This window comes from Tenrec ecaudatus, chromosome 5 (assembly GCF_050624435.1).
Source record: "Tenrec ecaudatus isolate mTenEca1 chromosome 5, mTenEca1.hap1, whole genome shotgun sequence".
NCBI classification, from domain to species: domain Eukaryota; kingdom Metazoa; phylum Chordata; class Mammalia; order Afrosoricida; family Tenrecidae; genus Tenrec; species Tenrec ecaudatus.
Window position 1 is genome coordinate 149,287,500 of NC_134534.1, and position 17,336 is coordinate 149,304,835.

The window sequence follows — 17,336 nt, forward strand, 5'->3', positions numbered from 1 at the left end:
AACACACTTGTCATCGTCTTGTTAGTGGCCCAGTCGAAGCAGTGGCTTCTGAGGAGATCTGTGGGGCCAGTTTAGTTCAAGACACAGGAGTCAGCTCAGAAGATGATGGGAACTGTTATTTTCAGATCCCGAAAGGGTAATCTTGAATTTTCTTGACAGACACAGAAAAATTAAGGGACTTATTAGGAAGAGCTTGAAGAAAATTGAGAACTGCACTGGTGAGGAAAGGCCAAAAAATGTTGCACGGACGATTGTCTTTCCATCACAGCAGTGCACCTGTTTGTTCTTGGAGGGTAACCGAGCTGTCCTTGAATTGGATGGACCAGCCAGCACATTTCTCTGATAGTAGTTAGGTGGGACGGGAGCCTCCAGGGATTGTCTTCCCCCCCTCCTGTTAAAACCTCAGATCAAACTTGTTGCCTCCTGGTGCTTTCCGATTCTTCGTGACCCTATAGAATAGAATGGCCCATTGAGTTTTATAGGCTGTAATGTTTATGGAAACTGAGTGCCACAGCTTTCTCCCGTGGAACAGCTGGTAGGTTTGAATGGCCAACCTTTTGGTTAGCAGTTTAGCACTTCCATTAAAGGTGGGGAGGTGCCCTTCATGGAGAGGAGGGAAACAATAATGAATTCAGAAATGGCTGCTTTCAGAAAGGGTCATTTCCTGGGGGTGTGTGCTTTCTCCGCAGATTGGGAAGGATCGCCCACTGAACTTTGACCCCTGCTGCATCAGCTACTTTACTAAAGGGGAGTACATTTTGCTGGGGGGCTCAGACAAGCAAGTATCCCTTTTCACCAAGGATGGAGTGCGGCTTGGGACTGTTGGGGAGCAGAACTCCTGGGTGTGGACCTGTAAAGTGAAACCCGATTCCAACTATGTGGTAAGAGGGAGTTTCTTCTGCTAGGCCACTGCTTGAGAAGGCGCTAGCCATTCGTCCGCTTAGTCCGTCAGTTCACTGCCACTTGCTCCTGACAACTGGGAGCGTGGCTCTCTCTCCACACAGAGCTGGGGACTGACCACACTCTCTTTTGCTCCAGGTGGTAGGCTGCCAGGATGGCACCATTTCCTTCTACCAGCTAATTTTCAGCACAGTTCATGGGCTCTATAAGGATCGGTATGCCTACAGGGACAGCATGACAGATGTCATCGTGCAGCACCTGATCACTGAGCAAAAAGGTAAAAGGCAGGTATGGCCCCCCTGCCCTCAGACATTGGGAAGAGGGATAAGGTGAGGGAGCTGGTAAGTGAAGTCATGGTCTTTTGAAAACATGTCAGACCAGTGCTTGCTTTCTTCTTTTTTGAAAGCAGTAAATCCTCCATCTAAAAAATTGTATACACAGAATCTAGCAGATGATGATTCCCAGGGCCACCTGGTACATGTGCTTTCTGACTGCAGGAAGATAACTTGTAACAGAGTAGAGGGGATGGGGCTACGCTGCGGACTGATACTCAAGTGGCTTCTGGGGTGCTTCTCGCTGTGTCCTCCACTGGCCTCCTGGTGAACCCTTCCGCTGAGACAAGCAGGGGGAGTGGGGCGAGCATGGGTTTGGGGCATAAGCTCAGGACTCTAGTCCAAGTTCAAACCACAATCTCCTCCTCCTGGTTAAATGAACAGAGTGTGTTCGTGTCCAGATGTGCTGTCACCACACACTGCCAGGGCTTGTAGAGACCTCGGCTGGGTGGTCCCCATCCAGGAGCACCTCTGTCTGAAGCCTCCAGCTGTGATAATACGGATGTATCCACTTAAGTATCTCCCTAGGGTCCCTTCTGGGCCTGTGTCCTTCTCAAATGAAAGTATGTGTACCAATTTACAACCAAGTGTGTGCTGCTGTCCAGGGAAGTCTGTGGGAGTGGCCAGAGCTAGAGTCAGTTCCATAGGTCGGCCGTTGCTATCCAGCAGAGGGGTGTACCTTTAGAGTCAGCAAGTGATGAAATTTTATTTCCATCCTTAATTGCAAGCTTTTGACCACAAAGATTGTATTGTTTATGGCTTTGAATCCCAGTGCTTAGCAGAGTTGATTGTACACATCAGATACTCTGTAAAGATTTTTTGATGAGAGTGTCTCGCTTTAATTGCCAGTAGCATTAAGTAAATGATAGCTTTTAATTTCTCTGTCTTCTACTTTACTTAACAACCTCTTCTAGAGCTGCTTTATTTCCCCCTCCCCTTCTTTGACAGTTCGGATTAAATGCAAAGAGCTTGTCAAGAAAATTGCCATCTACAAAAATCGATTAGCTATCCAACTGCCAGAGAAAATCCTCATCTATGAGTTGTATTCCGATGACTCGTCAGACATGCATTACCGGGTGAAGGAGAAGATGGTCAAGAAGTTTGAGTGCAACCTCCTGGTGGTGTGTGCAGATCACATCATCCTCTGCCAGGTGGGCAGTAGCCTGCGGGCAGGGTCACCTAGAGCCGCCTTCCGGCTCCCCTCGAGGGCAGACCACCTGGAACAAGGCTGTACAGTTGGTCACTAGTATCTGATCTTTGCTTTCATTTTACTGGTGTCTTGTTGAACCAGATCTGTTAGATAGCCCAGGGCCATAAACAGAAACTTTAAAAAATATATTGGCGAGTATTATACTGGGATTAGATAATTGAATATATTAATTGACATCCCACAGTGTGTGTGTGTGTGACAGATAGATAGACAGACAGACATGGTGGGAGTAAATATGAAACTGTGTGGTATCAACTCAAAAATAATTTTACTTCCGGAGAGGGTTTCTCCCCCAAAAGAAAAAAGTTTCTTCAACGTTGTTTGCTTCCTAGGAAGTCTAGGTCAGACTAATTGAAGTCTGGAGAGAAGGCCTGGCACCTGTCTTGGCAGTCTCGGTGGGTTTTTGTCCCTCTTATGCCGAAAGGGAGAAGCCCGATGGCTCAACAGTGAAGTACTCGGCTGCCAACCAAAATGGCTGGTGGTTGGAACCCACGTAACTGCCGCTCCAGAGAAAGACTTAGCCACCTTCTCCCATGAACCTTCCAGCCCACAAAACCCCATGGAGCAGTTCTGCTCTGTCACATAGGGTCACTGTGAGTCCGAATCATCTGCCCAATATCTAGCAACTAGAATGATCCAAACCACAAATTCAAAAATGTACTGCCATCGAGTTGATTCTGAAAGGTTTCTGAGACTGTAACCGTTTACAGGAGTAGTAAGCCCCATCTTTCTTCCATGGAGTTGCTGGTGCTTTCAAACTGCTGACTTTGTGGTTAGCAGCCCAATATGTAACCCACTATGCCACCAGGGCTCCTACACTAGAACCATAGTGGGGCTAACATGGGAGAAGTCCTTTAGGAACCACTGTAGTGTACAGCATTGCTAAAATTTCTCCCAAAGTCTAGAACCATGGCAGCCTCCTCAGTAGGATAGGTGTGGCACATAGGTGTACTTTTGGGTGCCACTGTTTAGGATAAGGCAGCTGGAGATCTACAATAAACATCTGAGCTCAGTGGGAGGGACTTTCACGATGGCTTAACAATGTCAATTGTGGGGACTAGGTGGAGTTAGAGTAGCAGATATGTAGGTGCTCCTTCTCCCTGGTGACGGGAGAACTCCTTGGGAGGCCAAGAGCACTCCCTCTGCTGGGTGCCCGTGCAGACCCTAGCTTGCTTTCCTCTAGGAGAAAAGGCTGCAGTGCTTGTCCTTCAGTGGGGTGAAGGAGCGGGAGTGGCAGATGGAGTCTCTCATTCGCTACATCAAGGTGATTGGTGGCCCTCCAGGAAGAGAAGGCCTGTTAGTGGGCCTGAAGAATGGGCAGGTGAGTGCCCCCTTGCATCCCTTGCCAGGCAGCTTGCAGACGACTGTTACACTAGTTGTGACCCTGTGGTGTTTCCCCAGGGCAAGCAGAGGACTGCTCCCCTCCATGGGCACATGAGAGGGCAGCTCAGAGTTGAGTTTTCTGAGAACAGGTGTGAAGACAGGTGTGAAGAACAGTAGCCTTCTGATTATTAGCTCGCCTACATGTGGCCAACTTAGCTCTGTGGCCTCCGGGCTGCACAGCGTGAAGCAGATTTATGCACTAGGGTCACCCAGAAGATGGAGGTTTGCTAGAGATGTGGCTCGCTAGGGAGGGAGGCAGAGGTAATAACCCAAGTCGGGGCCCTATTAGGGAAATGAATGAGTTAGGGCAGTGTTTCCCAACATGCATCTCAGAGAAGGGCTCTCAGGATATCACTGGGTGGTGTATGAAAACGAGTCCTTCGGTCTAACAGATCTGGGTTACACAAAGTTACACAGCTTTCTGTGTGTGAGTGTTCTTTTCTCAAAATAAGAAAAGTTCTAAGTGGGCCATGTGGAAATGTGACAGGGAAAATGTAATTGCATTCGCCTAAAAGCCAAGCTGTGTAGCAGATGGTTTCTGGCTGAGTCTTGTCAGGTCTTTCCTGGGCACGGAGATGGTGCGTATGAGAGCGCTGGGCACCACGGAGAAGCAACAGCACAGGAGGAAGGGAAGGGCCCACTTCTCACAATAAGTGAGCGTTTCCAGTGTGATGGCTGAGAGCATGGTCAGGGTGACCTGGATCTGTGTTCCTGCTTCCCTGCCCCTCAGCTTTGTCTCCTGGAGGAGCTTAGTTTTTCAAATGAAGACAATACCAGTTTCACAGGGCTGTCTCAAACAGTCACTACATTACCATGGCCACCACCCTCATTCTTCTTATGCTGTAGTTCTAGCGGTGTTTATAGAGGCCTCCCACAGCTCTGCATGATGGTGTCTCCCAACCCTTCAGTTGCGGGCAATACCCTTAACAAAGCCCCAGACAGAGCAAGCATTAAGGTGAGTCTGTAGTTCTCAGGGCCTCCTTTACTTGGGCTGCATCTGATAAACCATAGCTCTGTCCCTTAAGGATAAAGTGCCCCTGTCTTCCAACAAATGTTAAGAGTAGCTAGTGAAGTTAGTGGGTTGTTCTTGTAGAACACATGGCAATTCAGCAGCTTGGCAGTGGTCCCAGGGTCTTATCACTATGGCGATGCACGCATTTTTTTTTTTCCCCTTCTGAAATTTCTCCAGATCTTGAAGATCTTTGTGGACAATCTCTTTGCCATCGTCCTGCTGAAGCAGGCCACAGCTGTGCGGTGCTTGGATATGAGTGCCTCCCGAAATAAGCTGGCCGTGGTGGATGAGAACGACACGTGCCTGGTGTACGACATTCACACCAAGGAGCTGCTCTTCCAAGTGAGGTCTAAGAAAGCGGTGGCCCTTTGATTAGAGCCCTTCCCAGGCCTTCCAGTCACTGGGCAATGCTTATTCTCATTTCAAAGACCCCGGGGAGGGACAGTGAAGCATCAGGGCTGAGCACAGGCGCCAGGCCTTCGGCCCCTTCACACCCTGCCCTTCCCACTCACCGACTGCAGGACCTGGGCAAGTCTCTGAACTTTGTAGCATGGATGGGCAAGTGCCACCTCTCTTAGAGAGCTACTGCGAGCAGTAAGTGAGACCATCTAAGTGGAGCTCCTTGTAGGTTCTCTCAGTCAGGGGGCTCATAAGGTGATAGTTTTCTTTTTAAGAAGTTTGCCTCTCAACTATTGGGGGCTGCCTGCATCTCTGAGTGACCCCAGCCACCACAAGGAAAAGGGATCAATTTTATCATCTGAAAGGAAGGACGGGATGTTGAGAAGCCTGCCCTCCTCCTGTTTCACAAGGATGTTATGAGTCAGCAAAATGTGGAAGGCTTCGACCTTTGGGGGCATAGGCATTGTTTAAACAGCATTCAGTCCCATGACTGGAGGAAGTGTGTCATTGGAGAAGAATGCCCTGCGGCTCCAAAAGCAGTGACTGCTGGCTTTCTGCCGGACTCCGGCCACCCTGGGTCTTGGCAGGGCTCTCACGCTGGGCGGGGCTGCTTTGCCCCAAGCTGGAACCTCTCCCAACTGGCTTCTCCTCGGCCCATGCAGTTTCCCAGTACTATGGGCGACACAGGCTTCTCCTAGTCCCCCTGTGTGGAATCAGTAGGATGGAGGGTGACTGGAGCGGGGAGCTGTCTCAGGCCATAGGAAGGGGATCCCTGGCTACCACTAGATACTCACTCAGGTCAATGGACACGCAGAGTGGTTTAGTGACAAGAGCACAGGTTTGGCCTTCAGACCAACCTGGGCTCTCGTCCCATCTCCTTCACTTACCGTATATACTGGAGCATAAGCCAAGTTTTTCGGCACATTTTTAATGCAGTTTTTGAGGTAAAATTAGGTTCCTTGGTGGATATTTGGGTCGGCTTATACTCTGTGATCTTGGGCAAGGAGCTTCAGTTTCCTGATCTCTAGGATGGAACAGTAATCACCCCTCACAGAATCGCTATGGGATTGAACAAGACAGCGCCTCGTACAGATTCGGACCCAAAATACCACTTTCATACTCCCTGGTATCATCCCCCGCCCCCATCTAAGTCACACGCACCCTGCCCTGTCCCCTGCACCAGCCCAGAATTTCATTACTATACTGAGAAGGAGGGTCTGTTCTCACCGTCCCCCTGGTTCATGTCAGGAGGCATGAACAGTCTGCTATTTTCTGCCTACTGGCATTTGGTGCTCCCCACTGCCCCTGCCTCCACAAATGAAAACAACAGTCACACTGGCAGAGGGGGGTGACCGTCTGTGGGCCCCCAGGGCTCCAGAGCCTCGAGGCAAAGGTCTAGAGGAGGTGGGGCCAGGGGCTGCCTCCCCTTAGGTGACTACTTTTACAGTGTGTGAATTGTAAATGCAGAGATGACATATTATTTTCTAATTTTAAAAATAACTCCTCTTTTCCTCATTATGAAAAACAATAGTTGTCCATGACAATAAATAGATAAATAAATGAGGCAAAAAAATGCGGAATGTTGAGTGTGCCCACAATTCTATCTACCCAGAAACAATCACCGCCTTTGGAATATATCCATGTAAACCTTCTGTGTATAGCTATATATAGTTTCCTTTGCACTTTGCTGATTTTTTCCCACTTACTGTTACTGCGGTCGTTTGGCATCCCCACACACAACAGAATGCAAGGCTGCCCCATGCTACACCATCCCCATTATTGGTTTATACATCAGACTGAAGTAATCCATAAGGTTTTCATTGGCTGATTCTTGACAATAGATAGCAAGGCCTTTTTTCCTAGTCTGTCTTCATTTGGAAGCTCCTTTAAAACCTGTTCAGCTTCATAGCAACATGTAAGCCTTCACTCACAGGCGGGTGGCAGCCAAGCATGAGAAGTGTTGCCTGAAATCAAACCCAGGCCTTCCTCATAGAAGGTGTAATTTTACCACTGCACTGACAGTGCCCTGTTTCAGGGGAGCTTGTATCTATGCCACCATCCATTTCTTCTCCTTCCTCTTCTTCCTTCCATCCCTCTTTTAGCAAGGACAATCCAGTCTGTAGAAAGAGTGCTAGGATGAAATGTGGACATGATGCCAAAGCCTGGGCTTCCCTGACAGGATCTCACCATCCCTACCCCCTAGGAGCCCAATGCCAACAGTGTGGCCTGGAACACCCAGTGTGAGGACATGCTCTGCTTCTCAGGGGGAGGCTACCTCAACATCAAAGCCAGCACCTTCCCCGTGCACCAGCAGAAGCTGCAGGGCTTCGTGGTCGGCTACAATGGCTCCAAGATCTTCTGCCTGCACGTCTTCTCCATGTCGGCTGTGGAGGTGCCTCAGGTAACCGGAAGTGCCTTTTGACTCTTGCAGATGGCAAGGTGGACACAACCTAGTGTGCCCCCGCCCCACTGGCATTTGGGGAAGGAGGAAAGATAGAAATGGGCCTGGAGCCTTGTTTTACGCCGTGTAACCTATGTGTCTGGTTAAAACCTCGCTGAGACACCATTTCTTTCTAATCCTTCTTTCCTGTAAAGTGTGTGTTACTAAGAGTCAGGTGTGGGGCCGAGGGGACATAGCCAGGAAAACTGGGAGTCTAGCAGGGTCCAGGCACAGGCACGTGGGTAATGGTGTGTGTGAGAGGGAATACATGGGATGCAAAGGGAGCCTCGGGCTGTGTGTCACAGGCCCCTGGACAAGGCATAAGCCACACCTGAAATGGGGGGTGGGGGGCTGCAGGAAAGAGGGAAGGCAGAAACCCAGACCAGGGAGCTGAGGTCACTGCCCAGTGGTGGCTGGCCTTGTCATTGCTGTCCCAGTGACCTACTGGCCTGAGAAGAGAATTGTGCTCTCGGTAGATCTGTCATAAGAGAATATTCCCTCTTCAGTATTTCAGAATATGTCCATCTTGGCTTCTATACAGGTATGCAGTTTATGTATGTATATATACATATACATACAGATATACATATATATATATATATAGTCTGTTGATGTACTTTTAAGCAAAAATGGAACCACACTGTAAATATTATTTCATGGTTTTTATCTTTCTAACTACTGTGACCTATGGCTGACACCTGCAGATTTCCTGACTGTCGACCATGCACAACAAGTGGAGACGTCTCACTACTTCCTGCATGGACACCTTTTCAGCTAGCCTGTGTATTGCAGACACATCCCTTCATATTACTAATTATTAGCTGTGAACTAGTAATCAGGCTTTTTCACTCAACTCTCTCCTGGAAACACAGTTCCACGTCAGTACGCGTTCTTCTCCAGCATTTAAAAATACTAAGGCCATTGTAGAGGCACATTTACTTTTAAGGAAGAATGCAGAGAGGTCCCGTGTGCACTTTGCATGGTTTGCTCAAGTGATAACATTTGCAAAACCCAGTGCAGTGTAACAGCCAGGTCCCTGCCAGTGCCACGCCAACCCACCTTGTCCAGATGGTGCTGGTTTGACTGGCGCTCAGGTGTGTGTGCGACACGATTCTATCATCCATCCGTCCATCCATCCATCCATCGCCACAGTCAAGATACTAAGCATTTGCAATGCCCCAAGGGTCCTGCAGGTGTGTTGCCCCCCTGCTCCTCCCTGTGAAAACTCTCTGGTTTCGTCCCTGCGTGCGGATGTTCCACAGCGAACTCCACCACCAGGACGTTTATGCTGCTTCTGCCCTTTTTCCCAGCTAATGTAAATAGTGTTGCCGTGGCCGGCCTTCTAGCCAAGTCTTTGCATCTGTCTCACATTAGCCACTTGGTCTCAATTCCTAAAAGAGACTTTGCTAGACTAAAGGCTGTAGGCCTTTGAAAGATTTTATGACGTATTTCTAGATTGCCCTTCAGCTGGGTTGTATCAGCCTCCATCTGTACCCCTCCCACCGCAAGCCACCTTCACTTACACCCCACCCCCACCCGCAGCCCCTGTGGCTGCCTGTCAAGGGTCTGCCTGGAGTGGTCTGCTTCTTCATCTGCCCTGATAGCCCTCTCTGCTCTGTACTGTTGAAATTACTGTTAAAATCCCTCCTCGGTGTGTGACATCGAGCAATTACTGGCTAAGCTTGAGTGGGACTCCGATGCGAGAAAAGGATGAAGGCAGAGAAATAAATCTAAGAGGAAGAGAGAGTAGCGATGGGAGGGGAGGAACAAGGACAGCCTCCTTGGCGCTGCTTTCCTGCTGTCCCACTCCACGTCCACCAGAAACCCAATCACCCTCAGTCCTGCCAAATGGGCAATGCTTGTGGGAATTTTCTCCCAAGATTGCCATCCTGACCTCAACATTCAATGCAGTTCGCTGCTCCGTGACTTTGGCGAGCCAAAGGGGCGGCAGCCGCCCGGGCAACCCGTGCCAGAATGTGGAGCTGCTGGAGCCGAAGCCTCCCCAAGGCCATCCTGCTGACGCAGCAGAGGGGGGCTGCCCAGGGTTAGGAAACCAGCCTCAAGACAAAGGCTTTTTCCCAGTCGCCTCTCCAGCCGTGCTGTGGTTTTGGCCTGGAAAGGAGGGGCAAAGCATCAGCCCCACTCTTGGGATTTCTGGTTTCCTTTCGAAATCATCTTGTGTAAGAACTGGTTTCTCAGGGCTGCCAAGTAGGGTAGCCAGCCCGATTTGGATTTCCTGGTGGGGGAGAGAAGAGGTACAGTAAATCCCGTGTTGTGAATCCTCAATGTAGTGATAGTTCTCAATTAAACTTGTGCTTTAATGTGATGTAAATTTGCCCTGACTTTGAAATGATTGAACCAAGCCTGCCTCCCCACAGTTGCAGCATGTCTTCACTTTCGCTGTCACTCGCTGTCCACAAGCCTTTGTTTCCCACAGTGGGTGGTCCTACCCTTTGGGGGGGGGGCACTGGAACAATTGGGGGTGGGGTGGGCTGCAAAAAAACCCGGATATCTGCACTTTATCCTGGGTTGTGGGTTGTAGTATAAAAGTATTTAATGGCCAGGGTAGATGCTGAATAATTTTTTTTTCTGAGTTGGCCAAATGAGTTTGGAACTCTCTGCACTTAAAAGTCAGACTAAATGAAAACCTTATGCACCTGTTCTGACTGACCAACAAATTCATGTAGACCCAGGGACGGCTCCTTCTGCCTGTGCCAACTTCGTGATTGGAGAGTGAGATGCACAATATAGCACCAGCCGTGTATCTTAGAAATATCCCTGGTTAGCCAGCCTGTCAGCCATTCTCTAATATGTCTGTCTGTGCCCCTTACCCCCCCAACCCCCCGTGAGCATCTATCTCACAAGGAGGCCTGCTGTTAGCAGGCAGGACCATTGGTGTCCAGTTCTGCCCCTGCCACCGGGACCAGCAGTGGCCTTGCACAACGCAGCTCACCTGGAAAGAAGGCCTCACTTTCTTTTCCATGAGATGGTTTTCTGTGGCCTGGTTCCTATTACTATTACAGACAGCCATGACACAGCACACATTACAAAGCAGAGTGCAGTTGGAACAGGGGGTACTGACTGGAGGAGTTTAGGAAGGAAAGAGCAAGGTGGCTGGGAGTTTGCAAAGCTTGCAGGAGGTGGTGCAACTTGATCTGAGCCCTGAGGGGGAATGAGCCAGGGAAGCAGCAGGGGAGGGGTGTTTCAGAGGAGAAGCGGGCTTGGGAGCAGATGGGAGTCCAGCGCAGGCTGGGATTAAGTGGGCATCATGTTCAAGGCACCTCTTATTTGTCCCTGCTAGTCAGTTAGCTGGGCAGGGCCTCTAAATGGAAATGGATGAACTTGTCCGAAAGCCACCCAACTGGAAGGGGGCTGAGCCAGGCCTGGGTTTCAGCTCAGTTGATGCCCAGCAGAGAGAGGAGGGCGGGCTGGACTGGGGTAGTAAGGGAGAGAAGCGCTCGGGAAATAGTGCATCTTCCTGTCACTCGGTGAGCAGGCAAAAAGGGGAGAAAAAATTCCTTCAGTACTAAAACTGAAAATTGGGACAGTTAAAGGCCCCAAATGGAGAAAACAGCACTCCCAGCTCCATATTTGGGGATCATTTGGCCAGAGGTTCAGGCTAATTGATCTTTGCTGTCCTGGAATCCCGATGGAAGAGCTGCTGTGTCTATAATCCAAAGTGGCGACCCTAAAACAAGGGCAGGGCCTCCTGTTTTTAAAGGCACCCCGGCTCCGCTCTCCACAGTCGTGCCCCCACATACAAGGCAGAAAGGGGCCAGGACTGGAGTCCAGCCGCTTTGAGTTCTGGTTGCAGACCTTCCATTGGCCAGCTCTTGAATAAGTCATTTGCCCTCTCTGATGATCCATCTCCTTTGAAACCTTGAAAAAGACAAGTTACTAGGAGATTTTCCAAGTATTCTGGGTGAGGCAGCCCCATCCTGTAGGAAGGAGCTGGTTCCCCATGTCGGAGACTGAGGAGACTTGATAGAATCACTCAACTTGTATAGGGCTAGTCCCTGCAAGCCCAAGAGCCTTTTAGACCCCTACCTCACAGGATGTCTCCTGCCTTCTGTGAACACCCAGGGCTGCAGTTGGGCTTGCTGAGGGAGTTGAGAAATGCTCAGGTTGTTCCAGGCTCGCGGAAAAGCCAGCATGGACGTAGCTCACGGCCCGAGATGTGGACAGAGGGCAAAGACTCCTTTCCTGGGGCTGCGGGCTGAGGGATAGGAGGAGGCTGTCCAGAAGAGGTGGCCCGTCAGCATAGCCGAGTCAGTGTCCTCCAGGCGTGAAGAGTGTAAGCCTGGAGGGAGGGGGGACAGGTGGTGTGGCTCCAGAGGACAAGGGACTGGCGGAGCAGGAGGCATAGAAGCGTGGTGAGGTAAGAGGCTCTTGTGGAGTCAGTGCAGGATCACTCCCCTGTAGCTGGAGCTGCCTTTATACGAATCTCTGTCCATTGCGGTAACACATGGACAGCGTGACACCGGGTGCGTATTTCTGTTGCTCTGAAAATTGTCCCCACTTCCCTCTTGATGCCGCCCTGCAGTCTGCCCCGATGTACCAGTACCTGGATCGGAAAATGTTCCGAGAAGCCTACCAGATTGCTTGCCTGGGTGTGACAGACACTGACTGGCGGGAGCTGGCCATGGAAGCTCTAGAGGGACTAGAGTTTGAAACAGCCAAGAAGGTAAGCATCTAGTCATCACGAGATGCCCTTGGTCCCTGGAGGGGCACCTCAGGAGTCAGGAAGAGGCAGCAGCATAGGGCCGAGGCTCTGGAGTGAGACCCGCGTGGCCTCAAATCCTGACTTGGCCACTCCCTCACAGCGACCTTGGGCAGGTCTCTCTAAGGTGGCCCTCTGTCCAATGCAGGTGGTGATAGGAGCCACCGTTACAAACTTGGGCGGCAGTAATGCATGTACAGCCTGACACAGTGCAAGCATTTGATAGATTCCAGTTGTCACTCTTATTAGCTATTAGCGATGTAAAGCGTCTGGCAGATAACGGGCACTCAAAATAGTATCTTTCACCATTGACCTAAGCAACAGACCATTGGTTAAGCAGTGCTGTTCTCCACTCTAGTACGTATGGTGGAAGGAGGGTCAAACTGTCTGATTCTGAGAGAAATGCAGCCATTGCCCACATACCTTCACAGTGCCATAGACACAGTCCAGTGCGTGCACGATTCATGGCCCCACTTCCTGGCTCAGTCTGTTAAAACTACAGAAATGGCAGGACTTGTGTGACCCCTTTCTGCCCCTCAGAAAAAGCCTGGCCATGCCTCTGAGTTGGGTTTCTACATAGAACCTGAGCGAGGGGGAAGGGAGGCATCGCTTCCAGCCCTGTCTCTCTTTCCTACTCTCTTTCTCTGTCTTCCCAAAGTCAATGAAATAGACACTTTTTGCCCAGTTCACCCACTTTGTCCAGTTTGCCCCAGCTGCGGAGCTGCTCCCCAGGGTCGTGGGGTCTGGACTGTAGGCGCGAGAGGAGAGGGTTTTGAGTCTGAGCTCGGATGCGGAGGCCTGGGCAAGAGCTGGCTCCACTGGGGCCAAGCTGTGTGACCTCAGCCTCCCATTTCTAAAGTATCTCCCATAGTGTCATTAGCTTAAATAAGACGTTTGCAAAAGCGCTTTTAAAACTGGGAATGGTTGTACAAATGCTTGAATTGTTCAAACAAGTAAAATGATTGGTATGTAATCACAATTATCTCTATTATGTTTTTAAGTCTATTAAGTGTCAGCAAAGTGGGAACAGAGGAGGGCTTTAGAATTCAGAGGAGTAGGAACCATCCCACGGAGGGAGCATCCTGCCCTTTCCCACCCAGAAGTGCCAGTCCGGAGGAAGAGGAACAGCACTGGGGTGGGGGTGGGGGTGGGTGAGGAGAAGTTCCTCTATAAGATTGCTCTCTCGACCACCCAGACCACCAACTACCGCTGCAGCTGCTCCTCTTAGCCTCTCCCTCATTGCTTTGCACGGTGTCTTTTCAAGGCTTAACATTTAACTTCCCACCTGCATTTCCTCAAACATTCCCGGGGGTCAGAAAAGACTGTATTAAAGTTGCAAGATTTTGACCTTTATCTTTGTTCTTCAACCCCTCCGAGCCCCAAGCCTGTCTTTTACAGCTTTGCCCTATTACTGGGCACACACTGATAAGGAGATGGGGGCACGGGTGTGGTTCCCAGTGATAGACCAGCCTCTCCACTAGGTGACAGAAGAGAGCTGCTTACTGCCTGCTTGCTGCCCTCTCCCCATGCTTCCCTCTGCTTCCCCTCACTGAGGTGATTCACGGGCCACATGACTGACCACTGCGACCAGGGTGCCCCGGCACCGCAGACCACATCTGGACCGGAACTTGGACGCAGATTTCTCGTGGGGAACTTAGACAACTCCTAGCCCAACAGAACTGGAAAGAACCCCGGACAGGCGTCACTAGCTTGACCCTTTCCTCAAAGAAGGCTGACTACAAGAGCCAGGAGGCCAGAAGAAGCAGGCTCAAGGCCCACAGTTGGAAAGTCCCAGGACTGTGCCAGAGATCTGGAATGCCCCTGCCCTCCCCCCTCTCCCATGTGCCAGGCAACCTCTACCCTTCTCTCATGCTGCCCTAAGGAAACCCAGGGGGCACATGTTTTGCTGGTCACATATTGACCATGGAACTCGAATGCTTGTAGCCTTTAGTCCCTGCCCTGACAGGCTCCTATCCTGCCTCCTACTGCTTCCCCTGTGGGGTGTGTTCTCACTGGGGCCTGGTTCATGCTTGTACAGCTCACAGTTCAGGGAAGGCTTTCCTGAGACAGAGCCCACCATGTGTTCATTTCTGGGTCCCCAGGCCCTGACAGGGTGGCGTCACACAGTGCTGAGCTGGGGGCCAGGCCCAGGCCGCTGACTTCCTTATTCCCCCAGGCCTGGTCAGGATGGAAGATCGCATGCAGCTAAGTAGAGGCTGCAAGGGGCCAGAATGTTCTCCAGCATTTTAAATTCTAAGGGCTCTTCTGGGAGTGTGTCAGCCCCTGATTCAAATGGGAACAGCCAAAGAAGCACAAAAACTGAAATCCATACTCACGACCATCAAGCTGGTCCAACTGATAGCAACTCTGGGGGCAGAGTAGGATGACCCTCAGGGTGTCTGAGACGGTCACTCTGCACAAGCAGCAAGCCTCATTCTCCCCAGAGCAGCGGGTGGTTTCCAACTACTGGCCTTGCTGTTAGCAGCCAGTGTGGAGCCCACTGCCTCACAGCTGGATAGAAAGGTGGCCATGCAGCCTGACCTGGGGGCTGTGCTCCCGGAAACCCCTTTCAGAACCAGCCAGAAGAGCCTTGGAGAATAGCAGTCTGCATGGGGGCGGGCTGCCCAAGGGTTCAAGTTCCTGGCTGCAGGAGTCCAAGGCAAAGGCTGAGCTTTGGGGGATTGACCTAAGAGTGTCTTCCAGGGACTTGGAGGGATTCATTCCCTACCTCTTCCCAGAAGCCATCTCTAGTCCTTCCCCACTTTCCCCTTCCCCAAAGCCATGTGTGCTCTGGGTGCTCCTGCTCACTGCACCCCTCCCCCCCCTTGGGGGGCATGGTTGCCTCCTACCTGCCTGCCTGCAGCCTCAGAGCCTGATGTGAGAGAAGGAAGGGTTGAGCAGCTCCCAGTCCCGCATCCCTCCTTCCACCCTTTCCTCTTACGTTTCACCCACTCAGAGTATCAGGCAGCCGTCTCTTCTCTTCAGCTGGCTCTTTGCTGGGGAGCAGATTCCTCCCCGGCAGTCAGGCAGGCATCATCACAGAGTGCACTGTCAGACTTTTATTTGACCCAATCCCAAAGTGATAGACCCAGCACGACGCCTTTGCTGTTTTAAAATAGCCTAATCCTGGGGATAAAGCCATGCCTCACAGGCTAGTGGAGCCCACTGGAGCACATGATGATTCATCAATGCCTGCTTTCTTCCCCCTCCTTACGGGCTCACTCTCCAAAGCTTGACTCCCCACCCCCAGCCAATCACCCTCTTTTGAAGTCTAGAAGGCAGCTGATTAAATTCTTCACTTCTTCCCCCAATAGGCCTTCACCAGAGTACAAGACCTCCGATACTTAGAGCTCATCAACAGCATTGAGGTAAAAGACGGCTACGTGTTATTCCTTCACAGGGAAGCTCAGACTCGGGTTCAGCGGGAGCCACGGCTCCTTTTAGCAGCACAAGCCCTGAGGACATGTCCACAGAGCTTCTCCGGGACCTGGGGCAGCGTGGCCAGGCTTGGGGACAGGGAGGCCTTTCTTGAAGGACAGTGGGGTGAAGTAGGGTCTCGATAGTGAGTTTTCCTTGTGTGGTGGCTTTTAGCTACTTGCCCTTCTCTATTGTGGGTTGCTGTCAAGTCCATCCTGACTCCTTTAAAGCAGAACTGCCCCATAGGGTTTCCAAGGCTGAAATCTCTGTGGGAGCAGATTGCCTGGTCCTTTCTCCTATGGAGTGGTTCGTGGGTTCCAAACCCTGACCTTTCAGTTAGCATCCCAGAGCCTCTCTGATAGCTTGCCAGCATCAGCGGCATTGTCCAGTTTCTGATGGGGTTCTGGGGAGGGCAGCATGTTGAAATGTGCTCTGAGGGAGCTCGACAGCCAGCCTGCCACCCCCGAGCAGGCTGGATGGGGCTGGGGTAGGCTGAAGAGGCTGGTTGATCGCCCCAGTGATGGGGACCAGGTTCCGGATTTGGATCTCTCAGTGCTCTCTGGCTGTCTGCAAATAGACATACATATTTTCTCTCCTGAACAGATTTATTGTGAAGTCATGGGAATGTGAGATACATTTGAATTCCCATATGGAACACTGAGGAAAGCAGCAAAATGTCTTGTCCCTTCAGTTCCGTTCAGCATAATAAACACTTTTGGGGGCCAAGCCCTGTGCCAGGCGCAGTGGAGAAAGAGAGGAGGAGGACAGAGGCCTTCAGGGACTCCCAGCCTGTACATCCTGATAAGAGTTAGTGCTCGCTGAGTGCCTGCTCTGCCTGCGCTTGATCGATGAGTATGGGATCGTAAATCTCTGCAACCACTCAGCGAGGCAGGGTCCCTTGTTATTCCCTCTTTTATAGGTGAGGAAAGTCAGGCCCAGAGAGGTGAAGTAACCTACCCACAGGCCCAGCTCTTTGTGCTCCCCAGGCACCTGCCCCCTCTGCCCTGCACCTGACTGCTCTCCCACAGAAGCCGCTCCATGAAGTGTGGCATGTAATGCCAATAAGACTATTGAAAACACAGCAAGCAACCAGCAGCTGCTCCTGGCACGCCCAGCTCTTGTAGGAGGAGAGTGGCCTTCTGTAGCTTACCTGGGATGGGCCAGGGTTGGTGCGGTGCCATCTCTCTGCAGGGCCCGGTGCCGCATGCGTGCCTGTGTTAACCAACCACGTGGGACTCTGTGCCGGGGTCTTCATCTGAAGCTCTGTCATCCGATTTTTCCCGAAGCAAAAAGCAACTGAGCTCTGAGGGCCAGCTCTCATCAGTCATCAGGCCTCGCCAAGTTCAAGGTGTCTGTCCCTTCTAGAAGGCTATGAGGGAGGCAGGCAAGACCAACTTCTAAGAATTTTTTCTTGAAAAAAGCATAAACTGGCCTTGATGAGGGTCAATCTGGGCTTCCCTGAGACCTTTGTTGTTTGCTTCTAGATTTTCAGCATTATTCCAGAGAATTTCTGTTCCTTCGTA

At 51.0% G+C, this 17,336-nt stretch overlaps 1 protein-coding gene across 2 annotated transcripts in view; it reads left to right on the forward strand.

The window, feature by feature from the left end:
- IFT122 (intraflagellar transport 122) overlaps window positions 1–17,336 on the forward strand; it is an 80,164-nt gene that overhangs the window by 40,892 nt on the left and 21,936 nt on the right. For both annotated transcript variants that reach the window (XM_075550062.1, XM_075550060.1), the window contains 8 exons: window positions 690–881; window positions 1,039–1,177; window positions 2,181–2,383; window positions 3,626–3,763; window positions 5,015–5,179; window positions 7,440–7,637; window positions 12,220–12,360; window positions 15,711–15,764. In XM_075550062.1, coding sequence (XP_075406177.1) covers window positions 690–881; window positions 1,039–1,177; window positions 2,181–2,383; window positions 3,626–3,763; window positions 5,015–5,179; window positions 7,440–7,637; window positions 12,220–12,360; window positions 15,711–15,764 — 1,230 coding nt within the window. The remainder of the gene's footprint in view (window positions 1–689; window positions 882–1,038; window positions 1,178–2,180; window positions 2,384–3,625; window positions 3,764–5,014; window positions 5,180–7,439; window positions 7,638–12,219; window positions 12,361–15,710; window positions 15,765–17,336) is intronic.